Source organism: Oryctolagus cuniculus, chromosome 11 (genome assembly GCF_964237555.1).
Source record: "Oryctolagus cuniculus chromosome 11, mOryCun1.1, whole genome shotgun sequence".
Lineage (NCBI taxonomy): Eukaryota > Metazoa > Chordata > Mammalia > Lagomorpha > Leporidae > Oryctolagus > Oryctolagus cuniculus.
This window is the reverse complement of record NC_091442.1, coordinates 43,328,067-43,348,996: the sequence shown is the minus strand read 5'-3', so window position 1 is coordinate 43,348,996 and position 20,930 is coordinate 43,328,067. Positions and strand designations below refer to the sequence as shown.

Here is a 20,930-nt window from a genome sequence, read left to right as displayed (position 1 = left end):
TATTGCCTTGCAATGGACTGTCCCAAACACTATTCAGGACACCCGTAAGATGGAACTGGCACCAAAGAGAAATCATGGTGAGGGTTTAAAGGTGATAGTCATGTAGAAGAAACCAGAACGGCCTGATTTCTTATCCCACTGCACATCCACACTGGGTCTCAACCAGCGATGCACAAGAAAAGTGACCCAAATGAGACAAAAATGTCACTTTATTAATAACTGAGGCAGCACATGATCCAGAAAATAGGAATCCGAAGAAAACTCAGATGAGGTTCTCACATGGTGGAAGCCAAGCACTGTGCTGGGGAGAGGAGAGGCTGATCAGGTTGCAAGGCTGCAGCTGTGAAGTACTATCCTCTAGGGCTGTGTCTAGGAGCCACAGAAAGAGGGGAAAACCAACAGGACAGCCCAGGGAGGCTCTGAGTGGCTACCTACATTCTGATTCCTGGAGTCAGGCCCTCTGCAAACCTCAACATACTTTAATTCTGAGCTGTTGAAACACACTTTTCACAAACATTCCCTTGCGATTTAAGCTCTCCTGGGTGAGTCTGTTGCCTGCAACCCAAGAGACCAATCAGGAGACTAGTGAGGCAGTAATGATGGTGTCCTGATGTAGCAGCCCAGCATCCAGGCTGGCACCGGCAGCAGGCGACCCACAAGCCGTGCCCGCCAAAGGGATGAGGGGGATCTGTAGCAGAACTGAAGAACAGGACACGTCTATGCAACTTAGGAACTGTGATCCATGCACCAGTCCACGGGGATCTGTGAATCCCAGACTCAACATGGAGACTTGCCGACTCTAACCTTAAAGGGACTGCTACAGCTGAGTCTAATGGAAACATAAAGCCACATTAAGTAGTTTCAGAAAATGGGCTAATGGAAGCTGGATGTGAATTTCATGCCAGTGTCTCACTCAGGTATATCAAGAGGAACACATCTTGAATATGCAAGTCCACTTTCTCTCAAGGAAAAGTTTATTGCACATAATTAGTGATTATATTTTTACAGAAAAAATATTAAATTTCTACTTTCCACAAACATAAAATGGAAATCAAGTCATCTATCGAGTGTCAGTGCTGAACCCAAGTCCTGATTTTCATAATTTAGCACTCAATCATGATTCTGGACCACGGCCACCAGTCCACGATTTCCAATAGTTGAGGATCTTTTCAGTAATTGGAACAAAATCTTCTCGATAGGTGACAATTGTTTCCACATAAAACCCTTTGGGAGCCTCAAGTATTTCATTTGTTTGAACGGAAGTTTCCTGTGTTGAGGTATCCTTTTGTTCTACTTCATCACCTTAAAAAGAAAAAAAAAAAAGATTAGACAGAGTATTATAGTCATCTTCTCAAAAAAGAAAAAAATTAGGAAAGGAAAAAAGAACAGATGTGGCCACTACAATATTAAAATGTTTTTAATAAGTACTTAATGCTAGATATGTGTATTTTCAGGCCACTGACAATTTTTTAAATGATTATTTACTTGAAAAGCAGAATTACAGAAAGAGAGATATATATCTTCATCTGCTGGTTTATTCCCCAAAAGACTGCAATTCTCAGGCCGAAGCCAGGAACATGTAACTTCATCTGGTCTCCCACGTGGATGCAGGGGCCCAAAGACTTGGGCCACCCTCCACTGCCCTCCCGGGCACATTAGCAGGGAGCTGGACTGGAAGTGGAGCTGCCGGGAATGGAGGAGGCACCCACATGGGATGCTGGTGCTGCAGGCAGTTTAACCCCTGTGTCCCCAACGCTGGCCTGGCCACAACGAGTCTTCATTACAAAATGAGAACCTTCCGTTCTCTCACAACAGCTTTACTGAGCTTCTTAACATACCAAACAATCCACTTAAAATGTACAATTCAATGCTTTTTATTATATTCAGATTTGGGCAGCCAGCAAAACATCAGAATACTTCCATCCACAAAAGGAAGACCCCATACCTTTAGCCTTCTGGCCTATGACAACCTCTCTAGTCAACTTCCTGTCTCTACAGATTTCCTTTTTTTTTTTTTTTTTTTTTTTTTTTTTGACAGGCAGAGTGGACAGTGAGAGAGAGAAAGAGAGAAAGGTCTTCCTTTGCTGTTGGTTCACCCTCCAATGGCCGCCGCGGCCGGCGCACCGCGCCGATCCGAAGGCAGGAGCCAGGTACTTCTCCCGGTCTCCCATGGGGTGCAGGGCCCAAGCACTTGGGCCATCCTCCACTGCACTCTCTGGCCACAGCAGAGAGCTGGCCTGGAAGAGGGGCAACCGGGACAGAATCCGGTGCCCCGACCGGGACTAGAACCCGGTGTGCCAGCGCTGCAAGACGGAGGATTAGCCTAGTGAGCCGCGGCGCCGGCCTATAGATTTCCTTACACCCAATAACTAGGAAGACCCGATCCCACGCGGGTGCAGGGGCGCAAGATCCTTCTTTGGCAACTACAAGTTCTGCAGAACAAACTGGCACTACCCCCTGGGCACTGTCCACCCGAAGTCCGAGGGTCCGGAGACACGCGCCACCGGAGAGCCCTACCTGACGGCTTCTTTTTGCGGTTGAGAAAAAACACGGAGCCCATTAGGGTCCAGGCGCCCACTGCGTAGACCACAGACATCCGCCGGTACCAGTTCGCGGCCTGCTTAGGCTGCATGCTGCCTCCGGTTGGAGGCCTGGATCCGCCAAGGCCCCCGTAGGAGGCGGGACTTCTGGCTGGCGCTCCAAAGCCGCCGCCACTGCAACCAATGGGAAGCCGGCCACCACGGCCGCTTCCTGCTCTGGCCCCGATGCTTCTTGGGACTTGTAGTCCCAACCGTCTCGTCTCGGCTTGGACCTCGAGGGACTTGGTCCTGAGCTGCGAGAGGCCGACCCTGCATACCACGCGAAAGACCAGATGGCAACTTCTCTGAGCAGACACTTGTCATCTGAAAAAGTGTAATGCCTGCTTGGCAGGATTTGACGAGGTCACCTCCATCTCTTTTTTTGTTTGTTTTCACCTCCATCTCTTGCAAGCTCTCAAAATGTGCGGCGACCTCTTGTCTCTAAACCGCACCTCTTGCTCCTCCCTGCTTTCCCTCCAGGTCAGTTTGGGTGAACTTTGGGGACCCCCAGGCCAACGTGGTCCCTCCGCTGTGCTCTGGGTTTCCTGCTTTCCTGCCTCCATCAGTGACACCTGGCTCCCACCCCACGCTCCTATCAATCCTGGCTGACTCTAAGCCATGTACACGTGCGTGTGCACCTGCTGCCCGCTTTCACATTTCTCTCATTCGCACTTCCTCACAGCGTGATCTCCAGCGCTGCAATAGCGGGGCTGATGTGCTTGGGCCGGGCTAAGCTCAGTACATCCCGGGTACCTGCTCCAACCGCACTCGGAAACTTGATTTCTAAAGCATCTGACACCCTGGCTTCGAAGACGTCACTTTCCCGGGAATCTCGCAGGGATTTTTTTTTTTTTTAATCGATTTTATTTTCTCGAAAGCCAGAGTTACAAAGAGGCAGAGAGAAAGAGAGGGGAGGGGTGGGGATCTTCCATGAGTTAGTTCACTCCCAGATGGCTGCAATGGCAGGAGCTGCGACGACCCGAGGCCAGGAGCCTCCTCCAGGTCTCCCATGTGGGTGCTGGGGCCCAAAGACTTGGGTCATCTTCCACTGCTTTCCCAGGCCATAGAGGAGAGCTGGATCGGAAGAGGAACAGCCGGGACTCAAAACGGCACCCATATAGGATGATGGCACTACAGGCCACGGCTTTACTGCTAAGCCACAGTGCCACGAACCCTCCCTCCCCCCGGATCTTTTTATGTTGCCCACCCTTTAAAGGTGGTTCTGCCCTACAGAAATCCACACCTACAAAAATTAACTCTAAATAAACCACTGGCTTGCTTAACATGTAAAAGCTGAAGCTAAAAACCTGGAAGAAAACGCAGGAGAGAATCTTTGTCACTTTGAGATAAGCAAAGATTCCTAACATGACGAAAAGCATTGAACCATATGCAAAAACCTGATCTTTTCAAAGTTAAAACTTTGGCTGTTTGAAGTCACAGTTGAGAAAATGAAAAGGTTGCCACTGAATTTATTTATTTATTTATTGATTGATTTTTTGACAGGCAGAGTGGACAGTGAGAGAGAGACAGAGAGAAAGGTCTTCCTTTGCCATTGGTTCACCCTCCAATGGCCGCCCCAGCCGGCGCGCTGCGGCCAGCACACCGCGCGGATCCGATGGCAGGAGCCAGGTGCTTATCCTGGTCTCCCATGGGGTGCAGGGCCCAAGCACTTGGACCATCCTCCACTGCACTCTCTGGCCACAGCAGAGATCTGGCCTGGAAGAGGGACAACCGGGACAGAATCCGGTGCCCCGACCGGGACTAGAACCCGGTGTGCCGGCGCTACAAGGCGGAGGATTAGCCTAGTGAGCCGCTGCGCCGGCCAGTTGCACTGAATTAAATATTCAAAATACATATATGTGAACAGGGATACATACCCAGGATATATGAGGACCCCTTACAGACAACACAACTGGAAAACAGGCAACACATGTGACTGGGCCTCAGTCACCACCAAAATGTAAATTAGACACTCTGGGGCCTGTGTTGGGTGGTGCAGCAGGTAAAGCTGCTGCCTACAATGCTGGCATCCCGTATAGGACAGCCGGTTCCAGTCCTGACTGCTCTGCTTCCCATCCAGCTCCCTGCTAATGCACCTGGGAAGGCAGCGCAAAATTGGCCCAAGTGCTTGGGTCCCTGCCACCCATGTGGGAGACCTGGATGGAGTTCCAGCTTCCTTTGGCCTGGCCCAGCCCTGGCCATTGTGGGCATTTGGGGAATGGAGCAGCAGATGAGATCTCTTTCTTTGTCTCTCCCTCTGTCACTCTGCCTTTCAAATACTTATTTTTAACTCCGCATTTTACAATGGGACACATCTACACACCTATTAGGATGGCTAAATTTAGACGGAGAATACCAGTTGTAAGAATTTGGGGCGGCTTTCTGCTGTGGGGTCGGCGGGGGGGGGGTGCATTTTTCTCTGGGCTGGGGCGCCCCTGCCACCACGGCCGCTGCCGCGAGATGGGTGGGAAGCTGGCCGAGGGGCGGGAGCGGGCCGTGACTGGGGTCGGCCCCACCCTGGGTGAGCTGAGTCCCCTGTGGGTTACCATTGGCGTCTTTCTTTCTTTTTTCTTTTCTCTTTTCTTTTCTTCCTTTCTTTTATGTTCTCTTTCTCAGTTTATTCCCTGTTGTCTCGTCTCTTGCTCTCATGTTCGCTGTTTCCCGCTCTGTCTCCTTCTAGCTTCTTTTTCTTACAACTGTATTTCTCACTCCCCATTTGACTTGATATTCTTTGTCCTTTTTTTAATTTTTTCTCCCCACTTGCTTGCCCTCTCTCTCTCTCTCTCTCTCTCTCTCTCTCGTCTTTTTAAATCTTCATGCTTTCTCCTCTCTTCCTTATTTTGGTTTCATTTTTGTCTCCTACCTTCCCTCATCCCTCATGTGTTTCCTCTCTTTGTCGTGTCCTCACGGCTTTCTTTCTAAACCTCCATTCCTTCTTTTCCCCATCTTTTACGTTTTCTTTTTCTCTTCTTAGTTTTTTTTTTTTTTTTTAAACAGGCAGAGTGGACAGTGAGAGAGAGAGACAGAGAGAAAGCTCTTCCTTTGCCGTTGGTTCACCCTCCAATGGCCACCGGCAGGAGCCAGATGCTTCTCCTGGTCTCCCATGGGGTGCAGGGCCCAAGCACTTGGGCCATCCTCCACTGTACTCCCTGGCCACAGCAGAGAGCTGGCCTGGAAGAGGGGCAACCAGGACAGAATCCAGCGCCCTGACTGGGACTAGAACCCGGTGTGCCAGCGCTACAAGGCAGAGGATTAGCCTAGTGAGCCGCGGTGCCGGCCAGAAGTCTTTAGATTCCCAGGGTCACAGGGAATAACGCACGGTCCTGACTGCAACACGATTCTCATCAATTCTTGTGTGAATGTGATATCAACACAAAGAGAAGAGATTCGATGTAGTTCATAGATACAAAAAATAATGACACTACACTCCCTTCCCCCTTGCCCCCTACCCCGTTAAAAAAAAAGAATTTGGGGCTATTGGGGACTCTTACTAGCAGAAACATAAATGATACAACATGTTTACAAAACTGGCAGTTCCTAGAACCAGAACATATATCTACCATACAACCCTGACATTCCATTCTTAGTTGTTAACCCAAGAAAACTGAAAACCTATGTCCACATGAAGACATCTACACAGATATTGTTTTATTTATAACAGCAAAAAATAGAAACCACGTACATGTCCATCAGGTAGAAAATGGATAAATGAAATGTGACATAGCACTTTGCAATACAAAGGAACTACTGATAACATGCAACTCACAGATGAGTCTTAAATGGGTTATGCTAAGTGAGAGAAAAAAACCAGATAAAACAAATGGGTGATAGTGGGAGAAGGTTGACCAGTAGCTGTTGCAGCCAGGATACAGATGTGAAGGACTAAAGGGGGTTTGAGTAAGTTTTGGGGGCTGTTGAAATGTTCTGTATGTTGGTGGGTTCATGGGTGGACACATTTATTAAAACTCATTGTAGGGGCCGGTGCTGTGGCACAGAAGGTTAATACCCTGGCTTGAAGCGCCGGCATCCCATGTGGGCACTGGTTCGAGACCCGGCTGCTCCACTTCAAATGCTGCTCTCTGCTAATGGCCTGGGAGGGAAGTGGAGGATGGCCCAAATCCTAGGGCCTCTGCACCTGTGTGGGAGACCGGGAGGAGGCTCCTGGCTCCTGGCTTTGGATATGCGTAGCTCTGGCCATTGCTGCCAACTGGGGAGTGGAGGACCTCGCTCTCTCTCTGCATCTCCTCTCTCTGTGTAACTCTGACTTTCAAATAAATAAATAAATAAATCTTTTTTATTAAAAAAAAAACCTCATTGTACATTCTAACTGGGTGTTTTTTTTAAAGGATGCTAGTTTTACTTTTTTTTTTTTTTAAGATTTATTTATTTGAAAGAGTTACACAGAGAGAAAAGGAAAGGTGGGGGAAGAGAGAGAGAGAGAGAGAAAGGTAGGTCTTCCATCTACTGGTTCACTCCTCAATTGGCCACAACGGCTCAAGCTGAGCCAAGCCAAAGTGAGAAGCCAGGAAATTCTTCGGGGTCTCCTCCTCCTTGGGCAGGGGCCAAGCACTTGGGCCATCTTCTGCTTTCCCAGGCCATAGCAGAGAGCTGGATCAGAAGTGGAGCAGCTGGGACTAAAACCAGTGCCCATATGGCACTGCAGGCATTGGCCCCATTACTATTTTTTAAATAAAGATTTGAGACAGAGTTACAGACAGAGGGAGAGACAGAAGTCTTCCATCCACTGGTTCAACCCCCGAAATGGCCACAACTGTCAGAGCTGAGCTGATATGAAGCCAGGAGCCAGGAGTTTCTTCTGGGTCTCCCATCATGGTGCAGGGGCCCAAGCACTTGGGCCATCTTCTAGTGCTTTCCCAGGCCATCAGCAAGGAACTGGATTAGAAGTTGAGCAGCTGGGGCCAGCGCTGTGGTGCAGTGGGTTAAAGCCCTGGCCTTCAGTGCCAGCATCCCATATGGGCATCAGTTCAAGTCCTGGCTGCTCCACTTACAATCCAGCTCTCTGCTATAACCTGGGATAACAGTAGAAGATGGCCCAAGTGCTTGGGCTCCTGCACCTGTATGGGAGACCCGGAAGAAGCTCCCGGCTCCTGGCTTCAGCTCAGCTCAGCTCAGCTCTAGCCATTGTGGTCATTTGAGAAGCTAACCAGAGGATGGAAGACCGCTCTCTCTGACTCTACCTCTCTCTGTAACTAAAAATCAAATAAATAAAATAACTCTTTAAAAAGCTGAGTAGCTAAGTTGAACTGGCACCCATATGGGATGCCAGCACTAAAGGCAGATTAAAGGCAGAGGCTTGCCGGCGCCGCAGCTCACTAGGCTAATCCTCCGCTTTGCGGCGCCGGCATACCGGGTTCTAGTCCAGGTCGGGGCACCAGATTCTGTTCCGGTTGCCCCTCTTCCAGGCCAGCTCTCTGCTGTGGCCAGGGAGTGCAGTGGAGGATGGCCCAGGTGCTTGGGGCCTGCACCCCATGGGAGACCAGAAGTACCTGGCTCCTGCCTTCGGATCAGCGCGGTGCACCGGCCACATCGCACCGGCCGCAGCAGCCATTGGAGGGTGAACCTACGGCAAAGTAAGACCTTTCTCTCTCTCTCACTGTCCACACTGCCTGTCAAAAAATAAAAATAAAAAAATAAAGGCAGAGGCTTACGTACGTAGCAGAGCAGCTCCCTCGCTGTGATCTATTTAAAGTCAGCCCTCGACACAAGGGTTTGTAAAACAGAAAGAAAAAAAATAAAATAAAAAAAAAGGCAGAGGCTTAGCCTACTACACCACAGCACTGGACCCAACTGGGTGCATTTTATTACATGTAAAATATACTTAAGGGTCTGGTTGAAGCATCAAAGTTAAAGTTTACTTGGGTAATCAAATTATTTAAATTAAGAAACAGTTTGCCCAAGCTGGCTGTCACAAGCCCAAGTTGGGTAACAGGTTTTTATAATTTTCTCACAAATTGATTACATGCACTGAATTGAGTTTAAACAATCCAGATTTATGTATTGTCGTTATCAATGACATTGAAAGCCAAGGGGCTGGCGCTGTGGCTCATTTGGCTAATTCTCCACCTGCAGCGCCAGCATCCCGTATGGGAGCCGGGTTCTAGTCCCTGTTGCTCCTCTTCCAGTCCAGCACTCTGCTGTGGCCTGGGAGGGCAATGGAGGATGGCCCAAGTGCTTGGGTCCCTGCACCCACATGGGAGACCGGGAGGAAGTACCAGGCTGCTGGCTTCAGATCGGCGCAGCGCCGGCCATAGCGGCCATTAGGGGAGTGAACCAATGGAAGGAAGACCTTTCTCTGTCTCTCACTGTCTAACTATAACTCTCTCTCTCACTGTCTTAACTCTGCCTTGCAAAAAAGAAAAAAGAAAGGAACAATTGGTGTTAGTGAACAGCGACTGATTAATGATTGAGGCATATTACATTCCCACACAGTATGTGATCTGTATGTATGGAAAGGCAACATTGGCCGCAAATCACTCTTCCTACAATGGGCCTGCAATGACAAGTTCACGCCATAAAGCACACAGATGTTTGCTTGGTCAGTGCAGGGCACCCTGGCTGACTTAAGCCTCTGCATCCACCACTTGAGTCCACACCTCAATAACATTGTTAAAGACAAAACAAATTGGTAATCTGTATCGAGCTTGCTTCTCTTCCCATCTCTCCATCTCATCAGCCTTGCTCCTGTCACCTACCGTCCCTGTTGGTCTCCCTCCTGAAAGCCAAGGTAGGGAATTTTCAGCTTGCAGATCCCCCAAGCTCCTTCAACTCAAAATATCCAGAACTGAACTTACCAACACCACTCCCAAAAGGAAACAAAGCTTCTCTTTATTTTCCTCATTTGGAGACTGGGAATCACCCATGGACTTTATTCAGTAGAATAAGCAGCTGGAATTTCTTTGTTTCAGATTTATTTATTTATTTGAAAGAGTTACACAGAGAGAGAAGGAGAGGCAGAGAGAGAGAGGGGTCTTCCAACCACTGGTCCACTCCCCAGATGGCCACAACGGCCAGAGCTGTGCTGATCCAAAGCCAAGAGCCAGGAGCTTCCTCCAGGTCTCCCACGTGGGTGCAGGGGCCCAAGGACTTGGGCCATCTTCCACTGCTTTCCCAGGCCATAGCAGAGAGCTGGATCTGAAGCGAAGCAGTCAGGACTCAAGTCGGCACCCATATGGGATGCTGGTACTGCAGGTGGCAGCTTCACCCGCTACGTCAGTGCCGGCCCCAAGAAGCTGGAATTTCTTAGAAGAGAGCAAAGTATTTTTTCCTCTTAAGCAAACAAGGGGCTGGCGTTGTGGTACGGTGTGTTAAGCCACTGCTTAGGACACCCACATCCCATATAAGAGTAACAGTGTGTGTTCTATTACCTCTAAATCTGGCCCGACTTCCTGCTATTGTGCCTGGGAAGCAGTGGAAGATGGCTCAAGGACTTGAGTTCCTGCTACCCACATGGGAGACCAGGATGGTGTTCCTGGCTCCTGGCTGCACCCTGCCCAGCCCTGGCTATTGTGGCATTTTGAAGAGTAAGCAAATGGGCGATCTCTGTCTCTCCTTGCCTTTTAAATAAATCAATACACAAACCTTTTTTAAAAATCAAAAATTAGGAACTCTGGGGAAAACAATAGCAAATCTAAAAATTCATAATACAAAAAGGAAGTAAGCCAGGATGCAGCATTATGGCATGTGAGGACATGGACTGCTTCTGCCATCTGGAATGTTCTCCTTCAAGTGGTACAAGGACAGACTGGGACATCAGACTCCTGGAGGAAAAGGTCCCGCTCCTACCTGACTCAGGCGTGAGTGACACTGACGTCAGCACAATGCTGGAGATGCTCTTTATTAGCTTTCACTCCCACAGCCAACTCAGAGACAAAAAGAAGGAATTATGGTACAGGCCAGAATTTAGATTTTGCCAATCTTGATAATATAAAAGTAAAGGTAGAACCGACCAAAAATGGAGGGTAGAGAGAAAGGTCTTAATATCCACATTCTATGAAAATGGGAATTGAGAAATAGCAGCTAAAATAGTATTCTACAACAACAACAAAAAGTGTAAAAAAGGTTAAAAGCAATTCTTCTCCCTGAAGAGGAGGTTAGGATTAGGGAGTGAGGGGACTGAGGCTATCTGTTCTTAGCTCTTAGGATAAGGTATTTCTTTTTGTTTGGGGTTTGTTTCTTGGACTGTGCAGTTGTATGACTCTGATTAAAAAAAGAGTATTTGTTCAAGTTATTTTACTTGATGCCCGGGGTGGACGTATCCTGACTGCACTGGGCCCCCGGGCCGGCAGCCACGCCTGACGTTTCCCCGGCCACACGTGTCCAGCTGCTCCGCCTCACCCACTTGCACACACTGTGGACTGCTTCTTGGCTTCCCTAACATCTAGGCAGTATTTGAGTATTACATTCAGGAAGTGCTTCTTAAGACTTAAAACATAACACACACACACACACCCCTCAGAAGATCAAATCTATATTAGCATTGTTTTAGTCGGTGCTTTTTCCAGCCAGATTTATTTCCATTATGATGATTAAGGTTTCTATTTAAACAAGCTGCCAAAATACATGACCTCTGATTTCACACAGGTTATAAAAGTCAGGACAGAAAAAGAACATAAACATCCACAAGCAGCACACCAGTGATGACCTTGTAATCGCATGGTGCAGCAAAAAGGGCACAGAGAGGAATACAAATAACTTATAATCGAGGGCTGCAGTCAGAATTTCCTTTGATGACCTGTTAAAACCCACCAGAAGAGTGAGAGGAACGTTACTAAGCCTTTACAAACAACCGTGCACACACTCGCAGAGTGCGTCCTCCCTTCCAGGCACATCGGCCCTCAGCAGGCGCTGGACACCGCCAGCTTCTTCAGATGATCCATGAACACCTGCAAGCTGACGTCATCAGTGAGGATGGGGGCTCCGGTCTCCTGCAACGTAACGAGAAGGGTTTACTGGCACCTCCCTTAAGAGCTGGCTAGAATTCCAAAGTGTCAGGGATCTTCTGCCTCGGAACATTCACAGGTGTCCCCGCCCTGAGCATTTGCTATTGTCCTCTCCCCTGCCTGTGAATGACTTCTTCCAGCAGAAAACCTGTTTCTGGATCTTGATCCACTGAGATCAGACCACCCCTGCCCGCCAGAGTTTTGAGCACCTGCCTTTCAGTGGTGTCCCTTCTCCACAGTCCTGATGACTCAGCCGGCCCTCGCTCCTCCTGAGACCCATGACCCCTCTCCCAGCCTCCTCACCCTTTGCCAGCACCTAGTCCCCGAGTTCTGAAGCGCTCTGCACACAGCAGCCTTGACACAAGGGCACATTCACAAAAGAGTGAGTGTTGAGGGAGCCAGGACCTCCACAGAACCCTAGGTGCAATATCAGAAAACACCTACGATTTCATTAATTTTATAGAAAAAGATCTGACTGGAAGAAATCTGTAGTGAAATCTTGAACTTGTAAAGAAAATAAATATACATGGGGCAAGTCTTCAAAATGCCTACCAGGAAAACACCATGCGTGAATTTCAAAAATTCTGGCACCAAAATAAACATCTTCTAATTCAATTTTCCACACACTTTCTGAAGTACCTTCATACATATACAATACACATACTTTATGACAGTCATTATGTAAACTCAATTTCTTTTTTCCTATTTTTACAGCATACAGCCTTGGTGTGTACTGAAGCCACACCATCCAGACTTGCGGAAATGCACACTATAATGCTTGTCAAAAGAAAAAACCGCCTAGTTAATGCACTTCTCAGAACATTTCCCCATCATTAAGCAAAAGGTGGCTGTATCATGCAAACATTGATCAAGGGAGAGAAATGGCTACGGTAATATCAGATAAAGTAGGTATCAGTGCAAAAAAATTACCGTAGACAGACAGGGGCATTATATAATGATAAAAAGGTTAATCCATCAGGCAGAGACAGCAATCTTACGTGTGTATGCCCCAAACAAAAGCTACAAAACGTGTAAAGAAAAAATTGAGAGAACTTCAGTACCCCAACTCAAAACTGATGAAGCTAGAGGATCAGCAAGGGCATAAAGACAATTCAATAACTATCAATTATAAATGACACTTGCAGGACGTTCATCTAACAGCCACAGAATACATATTCTTTTCAAGTGACCATGAAATGTAAGCCAACACAGACCACATCCTGGGCCACAAAACAAACCTCAGCAAACTTACAATAATTGAAATCATACAAAGTATATTCTTCAACCACAATGGAATCAAAACAGAATTCAGTAATAGACACATAAGAAAATACCCAAATACTTGGAATCTAAGTAATACGCTGACATTGAAACTCACAGCACAAAGCTAAAACACTGCTGAGAGGAAAACAGCAGCAAGTCTACAAATTAGAAGAGAGGAAAAAGTCTCAGATTACTATATAGTCTCCCACGTTAAGAACCTAGAAAAAGAATTAAAAAAAAAAGAAACCAAAAAACCTAAAGCAAACAGAAGGAAGGAAACAATGTCTGCAGACAAAACTGATGGAATTAAAAAGAAAAGACAACATGGAAAAGCCAATCAAATGAAGAGCTGCTTCTCTGAGAAGATCAGTAAAATTACCAAAACTTAAGTAAGACTGAAAAGGCGAAACAGAGGACACATGTAGATCGATATCAGGAATGAAATAGGGGCACCACTATAGACTCTATGAAGATCCAATAGATGCTAAGCGAGTACTACAAGCAATTTTACACCTTAAGTTTTATACTGGACTGATTTCTCAAAAACCACAGTAGCCAAATCCACCCAACAGGAGTTCAAGTCTTGGCTACGCTGCTTCCAACCCAGCTTCCTGCCAATGCACTTGAAAAGGCAGTGGTAGAGGCCCAAGGACTTGGTCCCTGCCACCCTTTGAGAGACCAGGATGGAATTCCTGGCTCCTGGCTTTGACCTGGCCCAGCCCTGGTTGTTGTAGGCATTTGGGGAGTGAACTAGTGGATAGAAGACATCTCTCTTTCTTTGTTTCTTCTTCTTTCTCTATCATTCTGCCTTTCAAATAAAATAAATAAATCTCAAAGGGGTAGGAAGAAACGCAATGGGGGCAGGCATTTGGTACAGCAGGTAAGCCACTGCTTTGGGACACCCAGGTATCATACTAGAGTGCCTGGCTTGAGTCCTGGCTACTTCGCTTTGACCCAGATTCCTGCTAATGTGCATTCCAGGAGACAGCAGATGACAGCTCAAGTACTTGGGTCCCTGCCACCCATGTGGGAGACCTGAACTGAGTTCCTAGCTCCTGGCTTTAGCCTGACATAGTCCCCTGGCTGTTGTGGGTATCTGGGGAATGACCTAATGGATGCAAGATTTCTCTGTCTCTGCTTTTCAAATAAAAGGAAAATAGAACAACACAAAACAAACAGGGCGACATGAGAGATGCTGGCAGTGATGGGACCCACACAGGGCAGCCCTCTCTCCACTCCTCTCCACTGTGCTATTAAAGTGCACACCCCCCAACAAAATACCCAATTTTTTCTATCTATGGGCCAAAAGAGATGCAACTGTACAATTTTTCAAACAAGTTTAAGAAGCAAACACTGGACAATTTCTCACCTGGCCCCAGGCAAACAGGTTATTGTGTGTCTGAGATGGGTTCACTTTGGACAAAAGAAATCGAGCCTGTAAAAAAATGAAATATTAAAGGTGACATTAATATTAGTATATTAGGAAAAAATATGAGGTCTTCTCAGTTCTTTGGTTAAATCTGAAATTTTGTTTACTACACAGAAACCTATTTCTTTAGCTTAAAGCCCACTGTCTCTCCATTTCTGAAAGATCATAAAACATGAAATATGTATTTTGTTCTGGCAATTCTCAACTTTTACAGCAGCATATTTTGACCACTCATTTTAAAAAGTCACAGCTGGAGGATTACCTGAATGCCAGGGTATGTCACTATGTAAGACAGTAACCACCTATTTGGATTTGGAGCTGTAAAAGCAGATCACAAAGCGAAGAGCACGTCGGAGCCGGAGCTCGCTTACCCACCTGACTGCCTCCGTGCTCCGTGTTGATGTAACGCGGCATTGGGAAGCGCGCTTGCAGGATTTCTTGTGCATCATCCAGGGGTGCCTGCAGGAGGTGCTTGAAGTTTTCGTACTCAGGCATGTCCTGATATCCCGCTTTCCGCCACTGGGCTATCGTCTGCACCAACACAGAACCACCAAAACTCTTGTGGACATGCAGTGACGACAGCCTTGGGTGACCCTCCACCCGGGGTTACTTGTTTCCAGTGAGAAGTCCTCAGTCAAAAGAGACCCATTGAAGCAACAGAGTAACATGTGGAAAGTGAGGATGATTTTTCTCTCCAACTCAGCTAAGAACCACTTTGTGTCTCATTCCTCAACAAGTGCTCCAGGAAATATTTATACACACAGGAAATGAAGAAATATTCATTAACTGATTTCTGTATCTTTATAATTAAACTGCAGTGTAATCACATGTAATGTAGGGAATACAACAAGAGAACGAGAGGGAAAAGAGAATAAGAAAATGTAACCAGTGCACTAGTGTGTTTTAACAGAAGTACTGATAGAAGCATACTTTGAAGGGTTTATGGAAAATGGAATTAAAAGCAAGTTTATTTCAGTGTAAAAATTTTTGAAATCCCTTAACATGGTCTCCAAAAAGTTCATGAAAAGTGCAAATTATGAAAGAATTATGCATGGAGCCCAAAAATATTTGGCACTGAAATAAGTATCTTTTAACTCCATCTATCCGTGGGTTTTTTTTGTTTGTTTGTTTGTTTGTTTGTTTGTTTTGACAGGCAGAGTGGACAGTGAGAGAGAGACAGAGAGAGAAAGGTCTTCCTTTGCCGTTGGTTCACCCTCCAATGGCCGCCGCTGCAGCCGGCGCACCGCGCTGATCCGATGGCAGGAGCCAGGAGCCAGGTGCTTTTCCTGGTCTCCCATGGGGTGCAGGGCCCAAGCACCCGGGCCATCCTCCACTGCACTCCCTGGCCACAGCAGAGAGCCGGCCTGGAAGAGGGGCAACCGGGACAGAATCCGGCGCCCCGACCGGGACTAGAACCCGGTGTGCCGGCGCCGCAAGGCGGAGGATTAGCCTATTGAGCCACGGCGCCGGCCTGTTTGTTTGTTTTTTGACAGGCAGAGTGGACAGTGAGAGAGAGAGAGAGAGAGAAAGGTCTTCCTTTGCCGTTGGCTCACCCTCCAATGGCCGCCGCGGCCAGCGCACTGCACTGATCTGATGGCAGGAGCCAGGTGCTTCTCCTGGTCTCCCATGGGGTGCGGGGCCCAAGCACTTGGGCCATCCTCCACTGCACTCCCTGGCCACAGCAGAGAGCTGGCCTGGAAGAGGGGCAACCGGGACAGAATCTGGCACCCCGACCAGGACTAGAACCTGGTGTGCCAGCGCCGCAAGGCGGAGTATTAGCCTAGTAAGCCGCGGCGCCGTCCTATCCGTGGTTTTTTTTGAAGTAGCTTTGTACGATACTAAATCTCTTCAGATGTCTCCTCGTGTAGCCTGCTCTCCCCTTCTCAGAACTGACAGTTGGCATTTTCTGGGTGTTAATTTTTGACTGACAGGTGAACTGGAGAAATGCCTATAAGCTCACTTGAATCTAGGGGTTCCTAAGAGCACCTGCTTACGGCAGACTCAGGGCTTCAGGAAGGCAAGAACAATGCCAGACTTCTCTCACTTCCACCCCTCACCTGCACACAGAAAGCACTTAACAAAGGTGTGAATGAGTGAGACTGAATGGTCAGAATGTCTACAGCAGGTGTGAAGGCACAGCAAGCTACGTCATCAGGAATGCCATCCAAGGAACCAGTGGGCAGAGCAGCTGGTCCACCCACGGCTCTGAGGCTCCCATTACTGAGAGTCTAGCATTTGGGGCAAGTGGCTGGCACCAATACTTCCTAAGCCTTTGAGGAAATCCTGAAACACAAGTTGCATCTTTTCAGGACATCTGATGTCACTTCTAATGTGCAGGCATTAGAAAGCCAAATCAAGCCCCAAAACAATCTACCACAGGTAAAGAAGGCACAGTACGGGACAAAGCATCACTGAACATAATGCTCAATTAAAGGATTTTTCCATGAGATGCAAATAATTCAGAGGTCTGATTCCTTTCTCAGATCATGAGCCCCCCTGGGAAAGAAAGGACTCTCCCTGTAAGGCACCAGGGCCATGGTAGTGGAACATTATTGGGGTCACATCACATCATGAGAGGAAAACTTTAGTTCCAACCTTAACTCCAACATAACTCTGAAACAGATGCAAGAATGCGCAAAAAGTTTACTGAAGAAGAACAAACTAGTTTTGCCTATTAAGTCAGAAAGTAATAAATTATGGTGACGTAAAAGAACCATCTAGGGCCGGCGCCGCGGCTCACTAGGCTAATCCTCCGCCTAGCGGCGCCGGCACACCGGGTTCTAGTCCCGGTCGGGGAGCCAGATTCTGTCCCGGTTGCCCCTCTTCCAGGCCAGCCCTCTGCTGTGGCCAGGGAGTGCAGTGGAGGATGGCCCAGGTGCTTGGGCCCTGCACCCCATGGGAGACCAGGAAAAGCACCTGGCTCCTGGCTCCTGCCATCAGATCAGCGCGGTGCGCCGGCCGCAGCGCGCCGGCCGCGGCGGCCATTGGAGGGTGAACCAACGGCAAAGGAAGACCTTTCTCTCTGTCTCTCTCTCTCACTGTCCACTCTGCCTGTCAAAAAAATAAAAAAAATAAAAAAAATAAAAAAAAAAAGAACCATCTAAAATTTACGTACAGCAAATATTATATTATTAAACATACAAATACCCCAGGGCACCTGGCAAAGATGTTATTCATTAGACTAACGGCCACTGTATTCATTAGAATAAAGTTTGGATTTTCGAAGCTCAAATTCTTGTTTCACATGTCATTTTTAGAAAGCCTTAAATTAATAAATCCGAAGAAAACAAAGGCAAGAGTAAAGAAAGACATCACTGTCCTCTTACCTCACCCAGGTAAATGACAATCTGGAAGAAGGTGTCCATCAGCAGAATTCTGTCGGCCAGGATGCTGCTGCTGTCCAGGAGCACTGGCTGCAGACAAAGGGAGAGAGACGGCCTCGCACTGCCCCAGTGGGAGGGAGATGGCCCCGCACTGCTCCGCTCCCTGGACAGGGCGGCGGCGCCGACAAGGGCTCCCTGCTTCACACCACACTCCCACGTTCCGTCCCCCAGCTCAGTCTAAGGCTCAAGTGCACAGGGGAAACAGCTCCAAGTAATCTCTCAGCAAGTGGAAGGGGTAGCATGGAATCCTGTGATCTGGAGACTGGAAATCTCTCCAAACACTCTTAGTTTTGTGCTGAAAATGCATTTTGTCACCTAGGGATATTGCCTCTCAAATCTATTACAGCTGTAGATGAGAGAGAATATGGATGCTGATACACAAAGTAACACTTAGTACAAGTTCTTCAAGTTTACTACAAAATGTATTTTGTTCTGCACTCACATAAACAAATATTGATATTTTGGTTTCTTTTCATAAAGTTCTTTATTTTTGCAGGATTCTTGAAAAACATCATTTAGAAAAGTTGCTGTTTCGATTTTTCTCAGTAACATGTTGTTACATAATTTTTGTGAATATTTCATAGGTTACTTATTTTTTCTACTATGAAACACTCAGATTATTATCTAACTCTCTATTTTAATAGTTTGTAAACAGCTTTATACGTCCAGTCTTTTTCCTGTGGATATTTTTAATACTCAAAAATAAGGTTAAGTTGCTACAGAAACTTAAAGTTTTCAATATTTTTTTTTAAATTCTGTTCTAAAAGTAAATTTGCTAGGGGAGAATTAAAAAAAAACAGACATATGAGGTGACTGCAGTTCTCCAAAGAGCCCCCATATAGCACCTACCTCGGGGGGCCCCTGGAATGAGTAGGAGTAGAGGATGGGCTGGATCATGATGAGAGACTGCGTCAGATCCTGCCGCGCAAAGTGGTGCCTGTAATACGACGACTCATCGGGGCTGTTGTTAAACACCTGGAGGAACGGCGATCTTCTGAGGTGGAACATGAACTGCAAACACAAAGCGAGAGGCAAAGGCACAAAGCTGCAACCCTGCCGCGGTTCGGCAGAGGCGGCCCACCTCAGCACCGACACAGCAGAGCCCCAACTTCAGGAGAAAGGTCTCTACGTTCACATAAACAGGAAGCAGAAAGCGGTGCCTGGGGTCGGGGGAGAGGGCAATGAAGAGTTCTGTTGAATGGGTTGAGAATTTTGGTTTTCTTGGGGCCAGCGCTGTGGCACAGCATAAAACTGTCACCTGCAGTGCCGGCATCCCACATGGGTGCCGGTTCATGTCCCGGCTGCTCCACTTCTGATCCCACTCTCTGCTGTGGCCTGGGAAAGCAGCAGAAGATGGCTTAAATCCTTGGGCCATGTGGGAGACCCAGAAGAAGCTCCTGGCTTCAGATCAGCACAGCTCCGGCTATTGTGGCCAACTGGGGGAGTGAACCAGCAGACTGAAAATCTGTCTCTCTCTGCCTCTCCTTCTCTGTGTAACTCTGACTTTCAAATAAATAAATAAACCTTTAAAAAAAAAGAAAAAGAAAAAGAGAATTTCGGTTTCCCAAGATGTGACCCCCTGGGATCTGCTGGGTAACAACGTGAATAAACTTAACACTACCCAAATGGTTAACGTTTCTGGGTGCATTTTAAAGTTACATGTTTTTGACTATGATTTAAACAATGTTTAAAGGTCCTCGGGATATGGCAGAGCTTCCACGTGAAAGGGAAAAGGTCAAGAAACACTTAATTTCCAGAGCATCTGGTCTGTGCAGACAGAATATCTGCTCTCTGAGAAGTCAGGTCCCATGGGGAAAAAGCCCCCTGGGGCATCCTCACATCACCAGCCACAGCACTGAAAGTACTACAGCAGGTGGGGGTGGTGACGGGCCAGCCCACTACCCAGAGCTGTGGAGTTGAAGATAGATCCTGAAAGACATGAATGGGATGGCTGGAGGTCAGAGAGAGGGGACTGCAGGCCTAGGAAGGGCAGATGAGAGCTCAGGGCGCAAGCTAGTCCTTGGGGCTGCAGTGACAGGCACAGGGGAGAGACAATGCTGGGGAGGTCATGGTCCTCACCCCAAGAATTACAGGGGGCTGGGGGGCAGACTTTTCGCTCAGTGTGTAGAGCTGCCAGCATGTGACAGTGAGCTGCCTTGAGAAGTACAAAGCTTCTTGAGGCTCAGAATTAAACCACAGGCTACTAAAGACTAATGTGCCTGACATTCAGTAGATTCTACGTGCAAGGCACGACGTGCTTGCCAAGAATCATTGAATCCTTCCAATAAACCCACGAGTTCTCCTTATTTACAGCTGAGGAAACTGAGGCAGACAGGTGTGACCAATTTGCCCCAGGTCACTGCACTATGCAGTGGCAGCGAGGGACTCTCCTCCAGGCCACTGGCTCTAGAGACTGGGCTCCTGACGTCTATCCTAGAATGCCTTGACAGAGACTCCTTAGGAAAACCTCATCTGCTGGTTTTCCAACTGCTCTTCAAGAATCTCAGTGAAGCGAATGCTAAGGGCACTGCTTGGGGGAGCCACTGGGTGGGTGGGGTGCATGGGCACAGAGTGGCATCCAGTCCCTCTACTTTACGTGCTAGCTTTTGAGGAGGGCCCCTTGGAGAAAGGACTGCAAATCACTTCTCCAGACCAACTCCTCCCTTCTAAACTGAAATCCACAGGGGTTGGGACCTCACCTGTGATAGCAGTGGTGGGGCGAGAGCTGAAACTCTGCTCTGATCTTCACAAACTCCACCTGGCCTCCACCTGCCGGGCACAGACCCCGGCAAGTCCCAGGCTCCTGCTGTCATCTGGCTCACACGAAGCACTGAACAGGTGGCTGGCACCGCACCAGGTTTCAGTACTTGATGGAGCCCTCAAAGCCAGCCACAGAGCTCAGCTCTAGCTCACTCACAGACAAAGGCGGAAGTCTGGGAAACGTGGAAACCTAGGTCCATGAGAGCAGCTTCCTGCTCCATCCACTTCTCTCCTCTCTTCCCTTGCCCAGGGGCAGCCATGTGCTTCGTTTCAGCCTTTTGTAGTTACTTTCAGAGCTGCTAACTACCGATGCCTAAATAGGACGCAGCTGGATAACCACAGACTCACTGCGAAACGCTTGTCATGTTATGTTAATAACCTGTCATACTAACTGTGTTTTCGTTCTGTTAAATCATCTTGCCCTCACTTTGCTGGTTTGCTGCTGAGGGAACTAACTTCTGCAAATTAGAGATCTGGTTGTGGCCTACTGCCAAAGACCCTGCTTCGCCTTCTCAGGACACTAGATGCACTTGTTTTCTCCTGACTGTTCTTGCTG

The 20,930-nt window shown here is 47.7% G+C and overlaps 2 protein-coding genes across 3 annotated transcripts in view; both read right to left on the bottom strand.

Moving 5' to 3' along the window:
- Positions 1 to 956: 956 nt before the first annotated feature.
- Positions 957 to 2,740, bottom strand: SMIM26 (small integral membrane protein 26). Its single transcript, XM_051845349.2, has 2 exons — positions 2,518 to 2,740; positions 957 to 1,302 (listed from the first exon to the last, which is right to left on the bottom strand). The coding sequence occupies exons 1-2, from the start codon at positions 2,630 to 2,632 to the stop codon at positions 1,115 to 1,117; spliced, it is 303 nt and encodes a 100-aa protein (XP_051701309.1). The 5' UTR covers positions 2,633 to 2,740; the 3' UTR covers positions 957 to 1,114.
- Positions 2,741 to 11,051: 8,311 nt separating this feature from the next.
- The window catches only part of SEC23B (SEC23 homolog B, COPII coat complex component), a 41,588-nt gene continuing 31,709 nt past the window's right edge, over positions 11,052 to 20,930 (bottom strand). For both annotated transcript variants that reach the window (XM_008256345.4, XM_002710951.5), the window contains exons 16-20: positions 18,464 to 18,625; positions 17,558 to 17,644; positions 14,607 to 14,762; positions 14,172 to 14,237; positions 11,052 to 11,524 (exon numbers count right to left, since the gene is read on the bottom strand). In XM_008256345.4, the coding sequence (XP_008254567.1) occupies positions 11,435 to 11,524; positions 14,172 to 14,237; positions 14,607 to 14,762; positions 17,558 to 17,644; positions 18,464 to 18,625 (561 nt within the window). In that variant the 3' untranslated portion in view covers positions 11,052 to 11,434. The remainder of the gene's footprint in view (positions 11,525 to 14,171; positions 14,238 to 14,606; positions 14,763 to 17,557; positions 17,645 to 18,463; positions 18,626 to 20,930) is intronic.